This window comes from Bos javanicus, chromosome 2 (genome assembly GCF_032452875.1).
Source record: "Bos javanicus breed banteng chromosome 2, ARS-OSU_banteng_1.0, whole genome shotgun sequence".
Classification (NCBI taxonomy): Eukaryota; Metazoa; Chordata; class Mammalia; order Artiodactyla; family Bovidae; genus Bos; species Bos javanicus.
This window is the reverse complement of record NC_083869.1, coordinates 78,967,072-78,986,522: the sequence shown is the minus strand read 5'-3', so window position 1 is coordinate 78,986,522 and position 19,451 is coordinate 78,967,072. Positions and strand designations below refer to the sequence as shown.

The 19,451-nt window shown below is 48.0% G+C and overlaps 1 protein-coding gene across 2 annotated transcripts in view; it reads right to left on the bottom strand.

The window, feature by feature from the left end:
* The window catches only part of GYPC (glycophorin C (Gerbich blood group)), a 49,934-nt gene extending 33,855 nt beyond the window's left edge, over positions 1 to 16,079 (bottom strand). The window contains exon 1 of one of the 2 annotated variants that reach the window (XM_061440273.1): positions 15,569 to 16,079. In XM_061440273.1, the coding sequence (XP_061296257.1) occupies positions 15,569 to 15,605 (37 nt within the window). In that variant the 5' untranslated portion in view covers positions 15,606 to 16,079. The remainder of the gene's footprint in view (positions 1 to 15,568) is intronic. The other variant, XM_061440283.1, reaches the window with a different exon arrangement.
* Positions 16,080 to 19,451: the final 3,372 nt, after the last annotated feature.

The window sequence follows — 19,451 nt, the reverse complement described above, 5'->3', positions numbered from 1 at the left end:
ACTATATAGCACAGGAACTCTGCTCAATATTATATAACAATCTAAATGGGAAAAGAATTTGAAAAAGAACAGGTAAGTGTATAACTGAATCACTCTGCTGTACACCTGAAACTAACATATCATTGCTAATTAACCATATGCCAATATAAAATAAAAAGTTAAAAAAAGAAAAACAAAACCAGGTTCAGGACAACGCTCCTAGCCCAATGCCTGCTTGGGCCCTTCTGAGAAGCCCTGTTTTCTGAACGAGATGGGAGAGCTGTCTGGTCCAGGCACAGCCTGTCTGATGTTTGGCTCTTTTTCCTATACCTGCCCAGATGGGGTGAGGATTTTCTGCAAGGCAGTAGGAGAGCCCCAGCTGCCTATGTTTATGGGGCTGGGGGTAGACAGGTGACAGGAAGGCAAAAGAAGGTAAAAGCCACAAGAGGGACAAGCTTCCCTTGGCAGCTTGGGTGGATCAGGTCACAGGAATGAGTCATTCCATCTTCACCCAGGTAAGCCAGGCCTGGCCTGATGGGCGTACCTGGCTGCTACCTGGTCCCTAGCCTCGGCTGCAGGTCTTTATTCTGTGGCTTCTCATCCATCCATGAGGCTATGGCTTCCCCCAGAGAGAAGTGCAGTGGGGCCAGGTGGGCTCCAGGGCTAGAATTCAAGCCACTGGAGATGCTCCTGTTGGTTTAAGACAGCAGTTGGGAAACTTTTTTTGAGGAAGGGCCACACACTAAATAGTCTGTACACCATGTGGTCTCTGCTACAACTCTGCTGTTGTCCCTTGAAGGAAGTTTGTTTATACAAACGAATGGGTACAGCTGTGTTCCAATAAAGTGAAAGTGAAAGTCACTCAGTTGTGTCCAACTCTTTGCGACCCATGAACTATACAGTCCATGGAATTCTCCAGGACAGAATACTGGAGTGGGTAGCCTTTCCCTTCTCCGGGGGATCTTCCCAATCCAGGAATCAAAACGGGGTCTCCTGCATTGCAAGCAGATTCTTTACCAGCTGAGCTACCAAAGAAGCCCATTCCAATAAAACTTTATTTGTAAAAACAGGCATCCTATGGGCCTTAGTCTGCAAACGCTTGGCTTAAGTCTCTGTGTCACTGAGCCTCTCTCTTCCCCCTCATGCTAATATTTGCATTGTGGTAGCTCAGTGCTAGGCCTGGGCCTTTCCTACATCTCATTTAAAGTGCCCATGAGGATGGATCCTTGAGTGGCTAAGCTGCATCTTGAACCCAGGTCTGACATGTTTGCAGCCTTTCAAATGGCCACCCTCTGCTCATTTTTTCTTGGGGAGGGCCCTGCTCAAAGGAGCAAGGAGAACCATAGAGAGGCCACAGGCAGAAAGCAGGGCAGTGAGAGGTGCAAGCTGAAAGATCATTAGCTATAAGAACACAGGACACCATCCACTGCTGTGGCCACTTTGCACAGATTGCAGAGTCTGGCTGTACCCATGGCTCACTGTGCCCTGAACACTCCATAAGTATGACAGGATGCAGGCACCGGGGCCATGGAGGCCAGAGAGGGTGAGTCACCAACTCAAGTTCACCTACACTGGTTATTGGTGGGGTTAAAACAGGGGCTGATGACATGGTATGAGAGTGGCAGGTCCCACCTCTGATTTAAATCTTGCACAGGTTCAAGGCCATCTCTGCAGTGAAGGCTATGGCCTGCCCTCTCTGACTGGAGTCTGTGCAGCTCCCCTGGCCAATTGCACTGATTAGAGAGGCCTCATCACAGAGGGACCTTCCAGGGAATCTTGAGTCCTGAGATGTCAGGTTCCAGACCAGAATAAATTGCTTATTCAAGTGGTCACAGCCTGGCTACACCAAGGGCCTGCTCCAGGGAGGCCTGAGGAGGTCTGGGAAGCATTTGTACAAGGGTTCCTGAGTGGAGCTGCTTGGCTCAGGAGATGTCTGGAACCAAGGCTGAGGAGAATGACCGTCCTCTGTTCATTTCTTCTTAGAGGAGGGCCCCACTCAAGGGAGCTCAAAGGAGAACCTTGGAGACCCCAGGCAGAAAGCAGGGCAGTGAGCGGTCAACCTTTTATCTGTGTTTATCTGCATAGACAGTCAGGCCTCTGTTTCTAGAGCCCCAGGGCAATGAGGGCAGGAACCCAGATAATTGTGCCTCTGGGTGGTGTGACCCTGTGGCTTTTACCAAAGGAACAGAGGACAATGAACAGTTGGCCAGAGACCAAAGCCTCAGGAAATAAACAGCCCGGCAACACAGTCTCACCGGGTGTCTGAACTTTGGAGGAAAACCATAGATTTCATCTGTCTTCGACTGCAATGTCTTCAAAGCTGTATTCTGACTTTCTGTAGCATTATGTGCCTTTTCAGTGAGTGACAAATGTCATTTCACTCGAATGAGTTCTTTAAAAATAGCATGTTCCAGAAGATCTTTTCAGAAGCTTCAAGAATCTTAAATAGGAAATGACCTAGGAGTAGCGACCAATGCCTGATATAAATGAGCGCAGTTAAAAAGCCCATTGGAACCAACCTTCTTTCACTCCTGTGAAAGAGAATTTTGTTCTCTTTTGAAACCCTCCACTGTCTACACATACAAATGGTGATACTGAGCAGGGCTGAAAAGATGGCCTTGGGGTTGGAGCACCTGGGTTCAAATCACAGCCCTGCTGCTCCCAGCCTGTCCTTCATCCAGAGGAAGGAGGCACCACCCACACCTTCTCACAGAGAAGGACGGTGACAAGGAAAGAATACTCTGAACCAACATTTGCTCAGCACGTGTGACACATCAGATCATCTACTCTCACAGCAGGTACCCCACACACTTGCACTGTTTTCTGTATTTTAACATTCTTTCAACTTGTCTAAACTTCAGTCATTCCCTGAGTTAGAACATTCTCAACAATGAACGTTGGTCTGTGAACTAAAATATTGCCTGCCACATCAGTAAGCAAAGGATGTTGCAGCCATCAAGCCATCTCATCAGAGTCGCTCAGATAGTAAGCCCCGAGGGAACTTAGGATGGAAGCAGGATATCTGCCATCCAGCACTCTGCTGTGCAGCTACCCCTCTGAGACCCAGATGAGAAAGCACAGGCTACTGGCCCCACATAGCTAAGGTGCATATCAAAGAAATTAATTCAGTGAACCTAGATTATTGCATCTTCCCAGACACAGAAAAGTACTGAATTCATGAACTTAAGATGTCTAGTTTTCTTTGATAAACAGTAATCTTTTGATTACTTGATGTTCCAACTACTCGGTCTTTTGTTGCAAAAACTTCTATATATCCTGGCTTTCCCTTTGCCTCTTTGGAGCAGCCTTTCAGAGCTATCTAAGAGGCTGCATCTTGGGTTTAAGTCCTCAGATTTATCCACCAAATAAAACATAATTCTCAACTTTTAGGCTGTGAGTTGACAAGTTCTTCAAGGACAAAGTCTTAATTCAACAAGATTAAGTTAAGGAGAAATACACCATAATTTAATATTAGCTACCAGTGTTAAGTAATTTTAGATAGCAATTTATATTTGAGAAGTTAAGTTAGTCTTTAAATTGCTAGATATCTATTTAGCTATGAAGAATCAGAAGAAGACACAGGCAATTCAATCTGGAACCTGAATTCAGTTGCTAAGAAATTTCTCAGTAAGGGGTTTGGATGCTTTTTATTCCTGTCATGATGTGTGTTCTGCTGCACCAAGAAGTCCAATGATGCTCTGAGGACAGGGATCTTGTCTAGACTTTTTATTATCTTCTCCTGCATCCCTAGGGCAGGGCGGATACATAGAAGTCTTCAAGTTTCTGTTGATGAACCAGGGGTGTACATGGTCGTTAGTAAACATTTGTGGATAAATTGCTTCCCTAATGGAACCATCTATCTATTGGATTGGCCAAAAAGTTCATTTGGGTTTAAAAACCTGAAAGAAATTTTTGGCTGACCCAATAGTTTCTAACTATTAAGATTTCTTCACAGAGACTCGAAGTTTGATAAGAACCTTTCTTGTGGATTAATTGGTAAAGTGATGGACAGCTGGGTGTATGCTGCAGTCTGGCTGTAGGCAAATAATTTAACCACGTATGTTCATGCATGCCAAGTCGCTTCAGTTGTGTCCGATTCTTTGTGACCCCAGACTGCAGCCTGCCAGGCTCTTCTGTCCATGGGATTCTCCAGGCAAGTTTACTGGAGTGAGTTGCCATGACCTCCTCAATTTAACCACAGTGAGAGTATTTTATGTGATGAAAATGTCTAATATGGAAGGACCCTCCAAAAGCCCCAAAACATCATCACTGACGACAAATAGTAATAAGACCTCAGGTGGCCATTCTGACGCACCAGCCAGGAGACTGAAAACTGGGTTACTGAACCCCCGGTGTCCAGCCATGACTTGAGAGTGACAATCACAAGGGGGTCCTGGAGTGGAGTTGCCAGGCCACCAGCTCCACTATACAGATGGGCTTTTTATCTCTTTCATATTTCCAGACTTCATCTCACAATTCATTTTATAGAAATGTCATTTCTCCTGAAAATAATTGCAATGGAGATTTGTAGCTGTGACATTATTTTTTAATGTGTGTATTTTTGGGGGGTGGGGACCCCAGGTGGGGAGCCATTGCTTTTGGAGATTCAGGGATGGATGGCCTTCATTCTTTTTGGTGACTCTATAGTCCCAGCATCAGCTCCTCAAAGTCATTACATCATCCTGTCCCCACTTAAGAACCTAATGAGTGAATTTCTGTGGCAAAAACAGTACGTTCCCAAGGGAATCAGAGACATGCACCCCACTTTGCTCCACATACTACATCTGGTTGTGTAACCCTCCGAACATTTCTGAGCTTCACTTTATTCACCTACCAGAGAAGGCAAGTAGTGCCTCCTTTTTTTCTTTATTTTTTAAAATTGAAGTATAGTTGATTACAATGTTGTGTTAATCACAACTGGTATAGCAAAGTAATTCAGTTATATATGCACACCTTTTAAAATATTCTTTTTCATTCTAGTTTACCATAAGATATTGAATATAGTTCTCTGTGCTATACAATAGGAGAACAGACTGCTGGTTGCAAGGGCAAGAGGGATGGAGGGGAGATGGAGTGGGAAGTTGAGGTAAGCATATGTAGGCTTCTATATACAGAATGGATAAACAAAAAGTAGTGACTCCTGAATGAAGAAAGGAAATAGATTTGAGAGTGCCTAGAGCAGCAGCAGCAAAGAAGAACACGTAGTGCTGGAATGGTCCCACGGCTGGTGATATTTCAACAAAAGACAACTCTGCCAACGCAGGGGTGGGTCTGTGGTGGAGGCATTCCAGGAATTGGCCAGGAATTGGTGGGGGCATTATTCTCTCTGGGTGCCCTTGCAGTGACCCTGAGAGGCAGCTGCCCACTGCCTCCCTGAGGAAGAGTAGGACCTGTGTGTGGGTTGGCCTCAGCTGGTACAATCGTCACAGCCCAGCCCTCACAGGCCACAAGGAACATTTCATCAGCAGCTGCTCGGCTGCCAGGTGGGGGCTCATTGAGGAGGGCAAAGCCAGCACAACTGGCCCCACGTGGGGTGGATAAAGAAAGGCCTTTCCTTCCAAGGCAGGAGAGTAAACTCAGGGACACATGGAGACGAGCAGACCACTGGACTGCCAGGGTCATGGGCAACCCCTCCCAGCATGCCATCTGCCACATCCCAGAGGCAGACGGATACACCAGGCTGGCAGCCAGACAGCGCCAGTGATGCCCTGTGAGGCCCTGTTTGAACCTCAGTTTCCATGTTTCTAAGCTTGAATTAATAAAATCTACATCTGGGGAGATGGTGAAGGACAGGGAAGCCTGACGTGCTGCAGTCCATGGGGTCACAAAGAGTCGGACACGACTGAGCGACTGAAAAACAACATCTGGGTAACATCTTCCGGTTGAACAGGATACCCTGTGTATCCCCCCTGGGCGTGACCAACTGCACTCCCCACCCTGCCTCTGCACCTGTGCTGAGATCCACCATCCACAGTGATCAGTATGAGTCCAGCAGGCTTTTCATGGCTGCCCACCTTGGCCCCTCACTGGGTGGACTCCTTACATTGAGGTCCTCCATCTGTATCTCTGCCCAGTCTCTTTATGAACTGCCTTCCTCCTGTCACCTGGCTATCCCGTAGGTATCTGAAAGTCACCTCTGCTTAGAGAGACTCTTCCCACACCCTTCTTGATTTTTTATGTATAATTTTACAATGACCACGAATTGCTTCTTTCACAGTGAAACAGGACAAAACTTTTAAACTTTGACGTGAAGAACAACAGCCTAATTTCATGGCTGAAAAAGGCAAGAGGATAAGAGAAATACAGAGATGGAGATACAGAGATAGGACTTCCCTGACAGTCCAGTGGCACGGGTTCGATCCGTGATTGAGGAAATAAATTTTTTTGCGCCGTCAAAGTTTTTTTTTTTTTTTTAAAGGGAGTATTCTGGGTATCCTCAAGCATTTCCTTTTGATTCTGGCAATCTCCCAGGGTAGAGGCAAAGAGCAGGCATGGGGGAGCCACGGCAGCAGCCCAGGAGCTCTGCCTTTGTTGGGTGGGCAAAGACTGCTGGGGAGTGGGAGAGTGGGAGGATTTGACATGGAAGCCCTGCAGAGGAGGGTCAGGGCTGTGGGCACTGGGCAGGGACCAGTGGGCACCAGGCCCTGGGGACCTGATGGGCTGAACCAGGGGGCCTTTGTGGGCCTAGGCGCTCTGTCTTCCTGGGTCCTTTCTCCCCACCCCCCATATTAACAATCATTTTAGAGGGGACATTGATATAAAGACAAATACAAGGTTTAGTCTTAAAAGTTCATTTTCACCTTTTGATTGCAAAAGAAACACCTTTTTCTGTGGTTCTCTAAAAGCTCTAAGTGCTGTGCCTAATGTGTGAGGCGGCCCTGGCTGAGTCCCTCGTAGAAACACCTGCTGTGCATGAGCGAGGGGTTGGTGGCTCTCGGCAACTCACATTGCCTCTTGAGTTTCTATATCATCACATGCAAAATGGAGATAAAATAATCACCGTAGGGCTGCTAGAGGGTGAAATGAGATAACTTAAGCAGAGTGCAGCAAATTTTTTATGCTCTGAGTCAGGGAGACAGTTGGTCAGGACAGTTTATAGAATTTGTGGAAAAGAGGGAAAAAAGAGACTGTAAAAATTAAAAAAAAAAAAAAAAAAAAAGACAATTCGGGATTTTCAGCCAAAGCAGAACTGAATTCACTAAATTGAGAACTTTGGCAGAAGCTGAAGGAAAGTTATTCAAATGACAAGTCAGTCCCAGGGCACAACCAAAGGAGAGAAGGCTCAGCTTCCTCGCAGGAGTTCAAGTGTGGGTTGGAGGCCGGAAGTGGTGAGAAGGGGGCCCACCCAGGAGAGAGGGGACACCAGCTCTGCACCCACCCAGTGCAAACATCAAGGGAAAGACACTGAGAGGTGGAGCAGCTGCAGGCCAGGTGGGAGGGAAGGAGCCCCATGTGCACGCAGGTTGGGGTGCACAAGGAAGGCTGGGAGGGGCAAGGCATCGGGCTGAGCTAGAGGCCATCGTGGGCCAGTGAGGGGCAGGGCTAACACAGGCAGGGAAGATGCAGGTGAATATGGGACCAACAGCACTCTCTGTGCAGATCAGACTTGTGTACACTGGTTGGCCCTTCACATCTCCCCATCCCTCCACCCACCCATCCATCCATCCCTCTCCCTCCATCCACCCACCCATCTCTTCCATCCATCCCTCCATCCATTCGTTCATGTATGATTTTAAGGAGCCTACTCTTCCTCAAGACAGCCAAGACTCTTATTGTTAAGCAGGCAGTGAAGCTGAGGGAGCAAGGGTTGTTCTCCTCGGATGCTAGCTAAGAAGACTAAGCTGCAGAGGGTAAAAGGTTGGTTCAAAGTCACACAGCTGGTGGGAGAGAACACATGCTGTCTGCCCCACCTCGCCCACTCTGTGATAAATACTGAAAGAACAGACCCCTTGGAGGAAGCTGTCCTAGCAAAGAAGGGCACAGTATCCCAGAGCTATTGCAAAATTGACTTCTATGCTAGGTCTGAGGGCTTCATCTGGAGCCCTAGGACCAGGGCAGACTTTGCCTCCTGTCTTTGGTATTATTTTCAGTGGCCAATGAGCAAACAGGGAGAGGAGCCGTACAGTGGAAAGTGAGCCAGAACTCAGAGGACACCGTAAAGCACTCAGGCAGAGACAGTGATAAATGCAGACCAGGCTTTATATCAGGAGTTTTACCCACGAGCTGAGAACAAAGGGGCCAGCACTATGTTCAAGGTCACGGTCAAGTCAGAGCCGATCCACATTCAAACCCAAAGCCTGAACTCTAAAGCTGGTCTTCTAACCTCCTTGTCACTAGACAATTGAAGCCAAGTGTATTTGCACTAAATGGCTTCACAAGGTATAGCAGAGGGACCTGAGCTTGAACTCCCTACTTGCTGAAGGCTGTGTGTATGGTGAGCATCCCAAGAGAAAGGACCTTTCACAGCTGGGGACTTTGCTGTCCAGTGAACACAGAGGTCACAGATAGGAACCCAGCACAAAAGGCAGATAAGCAGGACGATTTATCTAGTTTTGATCTGGCAAACCACAATCCCCTTCACTGTAAGACATGGCTGAAATACGTGTCCACAGCTACATATAAAACAAGAAGACTCTCCATTCCAGGGTTCAAGGGGGATGTGCCCAGGCCCAGGGTCAGCTGGTAGGTGCATACTTGAACTCTCATAAAAGTGTGCATTGTATGAAGGAGAAGGGGGTTGGGGGTCCCAGCCTGTGCTCCCTGCAAGTGACGTGCCAGTCAGTCCATTACAGTGGAGATAAAATACCTACATTATGTGTGCAGTGAGATGATGGGGCATCCTTGTCCAGAGCATGTTCCTCCCTGCTGCTGCTGCTGCTGCTAAGTCACTTCAGTCGTGTCCGACTCTGTGCAACCCCATAGACAGCAGCCCACCAGGCTTCCCCGTCCCTGGGATTCTCCAGGCAAGAACACTGGAGTGGGTTGCCATTTCCTTCTCCAATGCAGGAAAGTGAAAAGTGAAAGTGAAGTCGCTCAGTCATGTCCGACTCTTCTCGACCCCATGGACTGCAGTCCACCAGGCTCCTCTGTCCGTGGGACTGTCTAGGCAAAAGTACTGTCTAGGCAAAAGTACTGGAGTGGGGTGCCATTGCCTTCTCTGATGTTCCTCCCAAAGGCCTCTAATTCAAGGCTCCTTTCCTCAGAGACCCAGCAAGGGTCACAGGTGTGTCCACTGAGCAGCAGAGAGTATACTAGCCACAATGCTTTGGCAATAAGAGAAGGGAGGTGTGGCAGATACAAGACAGACTATAATAAAAGTGTCATAAAGAGTTACTTATCACAGTCATTTTAAATTTCCAGTGTGGTAATTCCCATATCTCTCACGTCTGGTTCTGGTGCTGGCTCTATATCTTCAAATTGTGTGTTTTGTCTTCTTGTATGTCTTGTAATTTTTCTTGGCAGCCAGATGTGATATATTGGGTAAAATGACCTATTGGGATTGGGTGGTGAAGGGTAGGGAAAGGGGAGCACCCTATGGTCTAAAGAGGTCTATCCTTTAGTGAGCCTGTCTCTCTGGACTGTGAACTTCATAAGTGTCCCTCAGTGTTTTTCTCTCCTTGCAGGTGGGCACAGAAGGCTAGCATGGGCTAGAGGTGGGAATTTCCCTTCCTCTAGGTCAGTTAGGGAGAAGGCAATGGCACCCCACTCCAGTACTCTTGCCTGGAAAATCCCACGGGAGGAGGAGCCTGGTAGGCTGCACTCCATGGGGTCTCTAGGAGTCGGACACGACTGAGGGACTTCACTTTCACTTTTCATTTTAATGCAATGGAGAAGGAAGTGGCAACCCACTCCAGTGTTCTTGCCTGGAGAATCCCAGGGACGGGGGAGCCTGGTGGGCTGCCGTCTATGGGGTCGCACAGAGTTGGACATGACTGAAGCGACTGAACAGCAGCAGGTCAGTTCGGGAGAAGACGATGGCAACCCACTCCAGTACTCTTGCCTGGAAAATCCCACGGGTGGAGAAGCCTGGTAGGCTGCACTCCATGGGGTCTCTAGGAGTCGGACACGACTGAGGGACTTCACTTTCACTTTTCATTTTCATGCATTGGAGAAGGAAATGGCAACCCACTCCAGTGTTCTTGCCTGGAGAACCTCAGGGATGGAGGAGCCTGGTAGGCTGCCGTCTATGGGGTTGCACAGAGTTGAACACGACTGAAGCGACTTGGCAGCAGCAGCAGGTAAGTTAGGCTCTGACAGTATCATATCAGATCAGGCTCTGGTTAATTTCCCTGAGGCCAGACCTTGTTAAGAACAGGTGCACTTATCCCCTCCTTCCTGCTGGAAACTCAAGATGACTTTTCTCTGATATTTACTTCGGTCACCTGGTCAAACTCCAGATAGTGGATATCACCATATTGTGTGTGCAGGGGTGGGGTGGGGCTCTCAATGACTGGGCCTCTACCTTTAGGGTTTTTAACTCACAGAGTTATCCACACTGGTTTAGCTGCTAAGTCATGTCCGACTCTTGTGACCCCATGGACTGTAGCCTGTCAGGCTCCTCTGTCCGTGGGATTCTCCAGGCAAGAATATTGGAGTAGGTTGCCATTTCCTTCTCCACACTTGAGTCTTGAGCAATTTATCAATCCTAAAGAGTCATGAATGAGAGCTGGAAAAGATGTTGGGCCAAGAGGATGGGCAGACTTCAGAGCAGGAAGGTGGGCAGCCAGTGATGCTCTGATACAGATCACAGGGCGAGACAGGCCAGTGGCTGTCTTTGACCACAGGGAACCAGCACACAGGCTCTCCAGTGGCCGGAGGGAGTGTGAGGGGAGTTGTGCAAGGTTCAACCTGTGAAGGAGCCCAGCGTCTTGAGCTCATGCTCCCGCTGGCCTGAGAGAAAGAACCGACGCTTGACAATATCTGCCTTCAGCTAAGATTTTGCACACTAACATTTGTTCTGGAAGGATGTACCCAAATTAAAGTTTATAACGACTAAGGGCAGGAAGTGGTGTTCCCACAGAAGTACAGCTTATGTAATGCTCTGAAGGAAACCCTGAGCAAAGGTGGAGAGGGCAGGTGGGGGAGCAGAGGAGGCGAAAATGAAATACCAATCAGTGAATGCAGAGTAGAAGAGTTTGGTGGTGATGCCCGGGGCCCATTAGCATGTTCTTAGAATTGGTTTGGGTTTGACTTTCTGTCCGCTGCAATGTATTATTTACAGATGCCCAAGTTCTAGATTAGGACCCATTGAGCAGATGATTTTAAAAGGTGTTTTTGGACCTTCGAATGGACATGGGCTCAGGAGTGTTGGCCCCTGGGTGGTCTGTGTAGTCAGCTGTTCGTGTCTGAGTTGCTGGCTGAGCACTTTCCTGAGCTAGGCACCAAGTGGTAGGGGGCAGTTGGGGTCACAGAGCTTCTTAGAAGTCAGAATTCCTGAAAATGTGACAGACCCAGAAATTCCTCAGGCTGCAAAGTGTCCTCAGGGCCCCAGTGAGTGGTTTTCTAATGTCAGGAGGTTCCCAGGGAGGCCTTAACTGACCAGCAGGTATAGGTGTGTGTATAGGGGGCAGTACCCAGAGAGCCTGGAGGCCTGAAGCAGGCAGATGTGAGGGTGTAGCTGGAGGGACAGGTCAGTCCAGGCAGGAGGAAGGACCCTAGGGAATGTCCCACGCTGGCTGTGGAGGGCAGCAGCTGGCCCAGTGTGGGTCAGGCCTGACCACACAGAAGGGGTGATGGCAAGCAGTGGTAGACTGAGGTTGGACCACAGGCCTGCATGAAAAGCTATGGTGTGGTTGGCAGGTTTTAAGCATCTGTGCAAAGGCACAGCCCTGGTTTCCTGGGCATGGTTCTCATTGCCTGTGGGAGGCAAAAGGCCCTGCCTGGCACACATGGGCAGCAGGCCCACATGCACCCTAATGCCGCACTCAGGTTAGCCTCTGTTGGCTCTGGGGTCTCATAGCCTGTGTCCATAGCCTGGCTGTATCCTGGGGACCAGGAAGCCCTGAGGATCATCATTCCCCAGCCTCCAGTGTTTCATCTGCAAAACAGGGAAGAATATGCCTGTGAGGCCAGGCAGTGGAGGAATGACCCAGGCAAGGCTGGACCATGGGCCTAGGCATATAGGTACCGACATTGCTTCTGTTACATTATCAAAAGCAAACTCAGCTGCTCTCTGCTAGGGAGACTGGAGATGATTAGCACCTGCAGGCCAGGTTTGCTAAATTCTGTTAACAACAACATCTGCCAATACCACATCACTGGGCACAGCGCCAGACCCTTATTCTCTTGTTCATCACACTATTCCCAAGAAGTAGCTGTTGACAGATGAGAAAACTGAAGCTCCGAGGTCTCCTATATCTCCTCAAAGTCAGTAAGTGTTGGGGATGGTATCCAATCAAGTCTGACTCCCCAGCACAGCACTTGTGGGGCTTAGGTCCACCCTCTCACTCACCATGAGAGACAGCACACTTCATTTAACTTCTGGGGCATATTTCCTCACTGGGGGTAGGGAACCTGCTAGGAAGTGGGCAAAGGCCATACAAGGTACTTCTCAGCAAAAGAAACACAGTACCTAACAGAAGTGCAAAAGCACGTGTAATTACAGAGGCACATTCAAAAGTGAGAACATGGGTCACACATCAGATTGGGCAAGATAAAAACCACACAGTGTGAATGAGGATGCGGGGAAACACCATTTTCATTGGCTGTCAGAAAGTGTTAGAAATTCATGTGACCTTTTGAAGGGCATTTTTCAGTATCTAAAAACATTTCACATGTATATACTTTTTGTCCAAATTAAATTCTGAGGGAAAGTATCCTAAATGTACATAAACATATGCAAATGAAACCCTACTTACAAGGGTTGTCATGGCAGCACTGTGTCTGGTTAAAAAAAGAAATCAAGACTGTACACAACCCAAATGTCCATTTTTGGAGGAATTGGTTAAATAACCCATTCATATTCATACTATGCAGCCCCAAGAAGGATGGATCTGTATATGGTGATAAAGTATACTCTGTAAAATATGGTCTTATGAAGAAAAAAAAAAGATGAAGTAGAATACATGTTTCATTAGTAAATGAAAAAGCAATTGTAGAGATATACAATACTTCTAGAAAGTTTCTCATAAATCTATAAAGTCCCTGCTCTGGAGGTGGGAAGAAACTATCCTTTTCTATTATAAACTCTTCAAACATTGTTTAAATTTTCTTGTTTTGTTTGTAGCTTGTGCTTAAGAGTGCCTAAGGGCTTGTGCTTAGGTGTTGTGTTTGCTCACCCTTTGGAAGGTGTTTAGGTTGGGGTCTCAGAAGGGCATTTGATGGACTATATACCTGCCACTCAAAGAGGCAAACTGACTTGAGTTGCCAGCTTCTCCTTGCTGGTGAAGGGCCTCTCTCTCCCCATAGTAGATGGGCTGGTGAGCTCCCACTGCAAGCACAAGACACCTCTTACCCCACATTCCTATTTCCCTGGAGGCACTGCAAGTCCCCAGAAATAACTGGCCAACTCTGGGCACCCTTGGAAGGTCCAGTTGCTGGCTGTGCCAAAGCCATGTGACTCCCAAAAGCCACAGATATCTGGAGGGGTTGAGCAACAGCTCTGATGGAATGTCATTTGGCACTGAACACAATCCTCCCTGCTTTTGCCAGAGGTAGCGCATTCTATATAAAGCTGCCAGACCTGGCCATCTCCTCACTGAGCCTGATCCTCCCCATCAAGGGCAAGGCGATTGATTTCTGCACATAACTCCTCCGCAATAATTGTGGCCTTTGGGTTTATGCACCCAGTTGGATAGCAGGGGCCTGGCTGGGAGGGAGCAGCAGGTCCTCTCCATTGTAATATCTGGTTCTGGGGGTGGGGTAGTGACGTAAACTGAGACAGGAAGGATATAGACACATCCTGCCTGAGTTAGCAGCGGTGGTGAGAAATAGAGCTCCATGGTTCTCCCACGGCAGAGATCCTGCCAGAAAGTAAATCCTAAGGGTAATCTGGAATGGTATGCAAGTAAGGGCTGCATCTCCATCAGTTCTGGAAGAGAAGTGTTTGCAGTCATTGGTCAAGGGTCAAGGTCTGAAACCTGAATCCTGGAGAACCACTGTAGAGGGGTAGGGTGAGTGGATGGGTTGGGGGAGGGCAAGGCTCCCTGAGCATGCCCATCTTCTCCAGACTGGAAGGATTGTAGGCCCGCACTTCCTTGGTACCTGAATTAGAAAAATCACAGTGCCCTGTCCCCTCAACACTGGCCCCGAGACACACATACACACTAAATAGTATCTGATTCACACAAACACACACTCACTAGTGTCTGACTCACACTCACAGACACATACACAAAGGTAAACACTAACTCACAGGAGCTCATGGATCCTCAGTATGATACAGATGCTGGACATTCATTAAGCACTTAACATGTGTTCATCTCTATGCTGAGCCACTGAACTCTCACAATCCAAACAGGCATACTATCCTATTATTCCCACAAAGAATGATGAAACTGCAGCTAAGGGAGGTTGGCTGGCCTCAGGTTCCTGTAATAAGTTGCACACATGGTCCAAAAGCAGGCAGGGAGGAACTGGGAGCACCTCATGGGCACACACATGGCCATGTACACAGAGAGGCACATGGTGGACAAAGACAGACCCAGTGGCTCTCGCCCAGGCTCAAGAAAGAAACAAATGGAGTGTGTCTCCAGTACCCATAATCATGACCCTGTTAACTACTAAATGTATTACATTATAGACTCAGTCTCCTCTCTGACAGTTTCTAAGAATCAGACCTAGCCAGGGTAGGGAGGAGTGATCAACACTGTTTTTTTTTTTTTTTGGTCTGTTTGCTTGTTTATTTTTTAAATGAAAATTTAATGTTTATTGCAAAAGCCCAATGGCGGGGGAGGGGGTGATGTTGGGGGAGGCCCAGTAACATTTCAGAACATTGCTTTTGAAAATCACAAAGAATCCCTGCGGGATTTCCTGTCCTTAAGAAAGCATGTGCCGGTTTTAAAAAGAAAGAAAACAGGCTCTGAAGAATTGCAACCGCCCAAACGGTCAAGGCGAGCCGAGCCGATCCCTGCAACATCTGCGTGTGGCTGGTTCCCGCCCGCCTGGGAGAAGAGAGGAGTCGGGAGTTAGCAGAGTTAACTCCGAGTTTCTCAGAACTCGCCTCCACCTTCCTGCCGGCGCAGTCCCGAAAACAACTTGTGCTTTCTCTGCGCTGCTTACCGATCTGTCTCTCCCTCTTCATTCTCTCAGGGGAAAAGTTCTGGCCACAGGGCACTTCCCCACCACCACACAAAGAAACAGAAAGCCAGCGGGTGGCCGCGGGGACGGAGGTGGCCTCTCTAGGCCCGGGGCGCGCAGAGCCCGCGCACCAGACTCGGGGGACAACGACCCCGCGATGCGCAGGGCGCTGCGACGCCCGGGTTCCCGCGATGTTCGGTGACGCGGTCCTGTGGGTCCCTCGCCCACCAGGAGGCCGGGCGGCAGCCAGAGTCCCTGGGTTCCTTGGCCACAGTTCGGGCTTGCCCCCCCCCGCCCCCACCGCCCCCTCGGTACCCGTCCCCCCCTCGCCCCTCCTCCGGCGGGTACTCACCTTGCTGGGTCGTGGTCAGCGGCAGCGGAGTGCTCATCGCTGACCGGTGCGGGGCACGGCCAGGGGGACCGTGGCAAGGGTCGCGATCGGCCGCTCCTGACCCTCAGCAGCCGGAGGAAGCGGCACCTGTGTCACACTCCTCGGCGCGGACCGAGGGGAGGGGCTCCGGCCAGAGATAGGCAGACTTCATTTAGTTTTTTCTGCAGACTTGGCTGATGGGGTTCCCACCCTTTTTTTTTTTTTTAAACACATACACCCGCCCACTTCTGAACTCTTCTGTGCTCTGACTTTCCTGCGCGAGAATCACATTTTTCTAACTAGTTTCTGTTTCTATCTGCAGCTAACAGATAGAGGTTGTGTTTGAGAATTACCCTGTGTGTGGGCTGAAAAGCGCCCAGACGTGACAAGATGGGCTTCCCGGATGGCCTTCCCCGCCGCCACGGTCCGGGACGGTGACCAAATAGAACCAGACTTACGTTGGAGTCTTGGCGGATCCTATGAGGCCTCTCAGAGCCGCGGAGCCTTTGTGGCCTGGGGAGAGTTCCTGGCCTCCTCGTGCCTTAGGGCAACTGCCCCAATCCATGGGCTTATGTTTGGGAAAGATTCCTAGAAAAAAGGGTGCTAAGACCCTGTGACTTGTTTGAATCACCTTTGTCTGAGGCTTTCAGACAGAGTGGAGTGTTTGGAGAATTCACTTTATTAGGCAATTAAAAACTCTACAGGGATTTTGACACTCTGGTTAAATGAACTCTACCCATCTCAACCAAAAAGAATGTTGTGTAATATATAGCATTATATTCTCTTCACCTCGCAGAGAGAAAGGTAGGGAGCTTCAGAACACGTCACCTGTATTTTAAATCCCTGTCCAAGGAAACACCCTGGCCTTCTCCTGTCTTTTCTGTGGGGTTTTCACTGCTGTTTACCTGACAGTCCTCATCTCTGCTGCAATTTCAGGGCACCTTTCCAGCAGTCTGTGCAATGTGTGTGCAGTTGGGATTACCATCCAGATTGAACACAACTCAAGACTGCCCCCTGGAGGTGTGCAATGCAGATGCTCTCCCCCGTTTCTCCCAGCCTAAACCACTCCAGGTGTCCTTACTAGAGCTGCCTGTTTGACACAGTGGAAAGTATTTCTAATTCTCTTTAGTTAGGTAGTGTTTATATCTGCTACTAAGTTACTTCAGTCGTGTCCAACTCTGTGCGACCCCATAGATGGCAGCCCACCAGGCTCCCCTGTCCCTGGGATTCTCCAGGCAAGAACACTGGAGTGGGTTGCCATTTCCTTCTCCAATTCAGGAAAGTGAAAAGTGAAAGTGAAGTCGCTCAGTCACTTCAGACTCTTCGCAACCCCATGGACTGCAGCCCACCAGGTTCCTCTGTCCATGGGATTTTTCAGGCAAGAGTACTGGAGTGGGTTGCTCATAGGTTATAGAGCTTTAATCAAAATTCCACACTCAACATGTCTTATGGTGACGAGAAGTGAACTCTTCACAGAATGTCTTTGGCCAGGTGTGGAAAATTTTAGTCTCAGTTTCCCTATCTGTAAAATGGATACAAGAACAATTACATTCCAGGTTTTAAAGAGGCAATGTCTACTTAATGACAGTGGGACAAAAAAGGCATTTAACAGAAGCTGGCAGTGATTACTGTAACAGTTTAACATTTTATTTTGTAATGCATGTAGGTTCATGTTGGATAATAGCATCGCCTGTGTTCAGTTCAGTCAGTTCGGTTCAGTGGCTTAGTCGTGTCCGACTCTTTGCAACCCCATGAATCACAGCACGCCAGGCCTCCCTGTCCATCACCAACTCCCACAGTTCACTCAGACTCACATCCATCGAGTCAGTGATGCCATCCAGCCATCTCATCCTCTGTCGTCCCCTTCTCCTCCTGCCCCCAATCCCTCCCAGCAGCGGAGTCTTTTCCAATGCGTCAACTCTTCGCATGAGGTGGCCAAAGTACTGGAGTTTCAGCTTTAGCATCATTCCTTCCAAAGAAATCCCAGGGCTGATCTCCTTCAGAAGGGACTGGTTCAATCTCCTTGCAGTCCAAGGGACTCTCAAGAGTCTTCTCCAACACCACAGTTTAAAAGCATCAATTCTTCAGCACTCAGCCTTCTTCACAGTCCAACTCTCACATCCATACATGACCACTGGAAAAACCATAGCCTTGACTAGACAGACCTTTGTTGGCAAAGTAATGTCTCTGCTTTTGAATATGCTATCTAGGTTGGTCATAACTTTCCTTCCAAGGAGTAAGCATCTTTTAATTTCATGGCTGCGGTCACCATCTGCAGTGATTTTGGAGCCCCAAAAATAAAGTCTGACACTGTTTCCACTGTTTTGCCATCTATTTCCCATGAAGTGATGCGTGTGCTAAGTGTGCTAAGTCGCTTCAGTCGTCCGACTCTGTGTGACACCATAGACGGCAGCCCACCAGACTCCTCTGTCCCTGGGATTCTCCAGGCAAGAATACTGGAGTGGGTTGCCATTTCCTTCTCCAATGCATGAAAGTGAAAAGTGAAAGTGAAGTCGCTCAGTCATGTCCGACTCTTAGCGACCCCATGGACTGGAGCCTGCCAGGCTCCTCCGTCCATGAGTATTCATAAATAAAGCAACTGTAGTTATTTGAATGGCAGCTGGGGAATTGAAGCCAAAGACCAACCAGGTAAGCAAAGACTGAATCCCGAGGTCTTTGCACCTTGCTAATGGGAGGACATCACCAGATGGTCAACACCGAAATCAGATTGATTATATTCTTTGCAGCCAAAGATGGAGAAGCTCTATACAGTCAGCAAAAACAAAACCAGGAGCTGACTGTGGCTCAGATCATGAACTCCGTATGAAATTGAAGAAAGTAGGGAAAACCACTAGACCATTCAGCTATGACCTAAATCAAATCCCTTGTGATTATACAATGGAAGTGAGAAATAGATTTAAGGGACTAGATCTGATAAATAGAGTCCCTGATTAACTATGGATTGAGGTTCGTGACATTGTACAGGAGACAGGGATCAAGACCATCCCCATGGAAAAGAAATGCAAAAAAGCAAAATGGCTGTCTGGTGAGGCCTTACAAATAGCTGTAAAAAGAAGAGAAGTGAAAAGCAAAGGAGAAAAGGAAAGATATAAGCATATGAATACAGAGTTCCAAAGAATAGCAAGAAGAGATAAGAAAGCCTTCTTCAGCAATCAATGCAAAGAAATAGAGGAAAATAACAAAATGGGAAAGACTAGGGATCTCTTCAAGAAAATTAGAGACACCAAGGGAACATGTCATGCAAAGATGGGCTCGATAAAGGACATAAATGGTATAGACCTAACAGAAGCAGAAGATATCAAGAAGAGGTGGCAAGAATACACAGAAGAACTATACAAAAAAGATCTTCAAGACCAAGATAATCACGATGGTGTGATAACTGACCTAGAGCCAGACATCCTGGAATGTGAAGTCAAGTGGGCCTTAGAAAGCATCGCTACGAACAAAGCTAGTGGAGGTGGTAGAATTCCAGGGGAGCTATTTCAAATCCTGAAAGATGATGCTGTGAAAGTGCTACACTCAATATGCCTGAAAATTTGGAAAACTCAGCAGTGGCCACAGGACTGGAAAAGGTCAGTTTTCATTCCAATCCCAAAGAAAGGCAATGCCAAAGAATGCTCAAACTACTGCACAATTGCACTCATCTCACACGCTAGTAAAGTAATGCTCAAAATTCTCCAAGCCAGGCTTCAGCAATACGTGAACTATGAACTCCCAGATGTTCAAGCTGGTTTTAGAATAGGCAGAGGAACCAGAGATCAAATTGCCAACATCCACTGGATCATCGAAAAAGCAAGAGAATTCCAGAAAAACATCTATGTCTGCTTTATTGACTATGACAAAG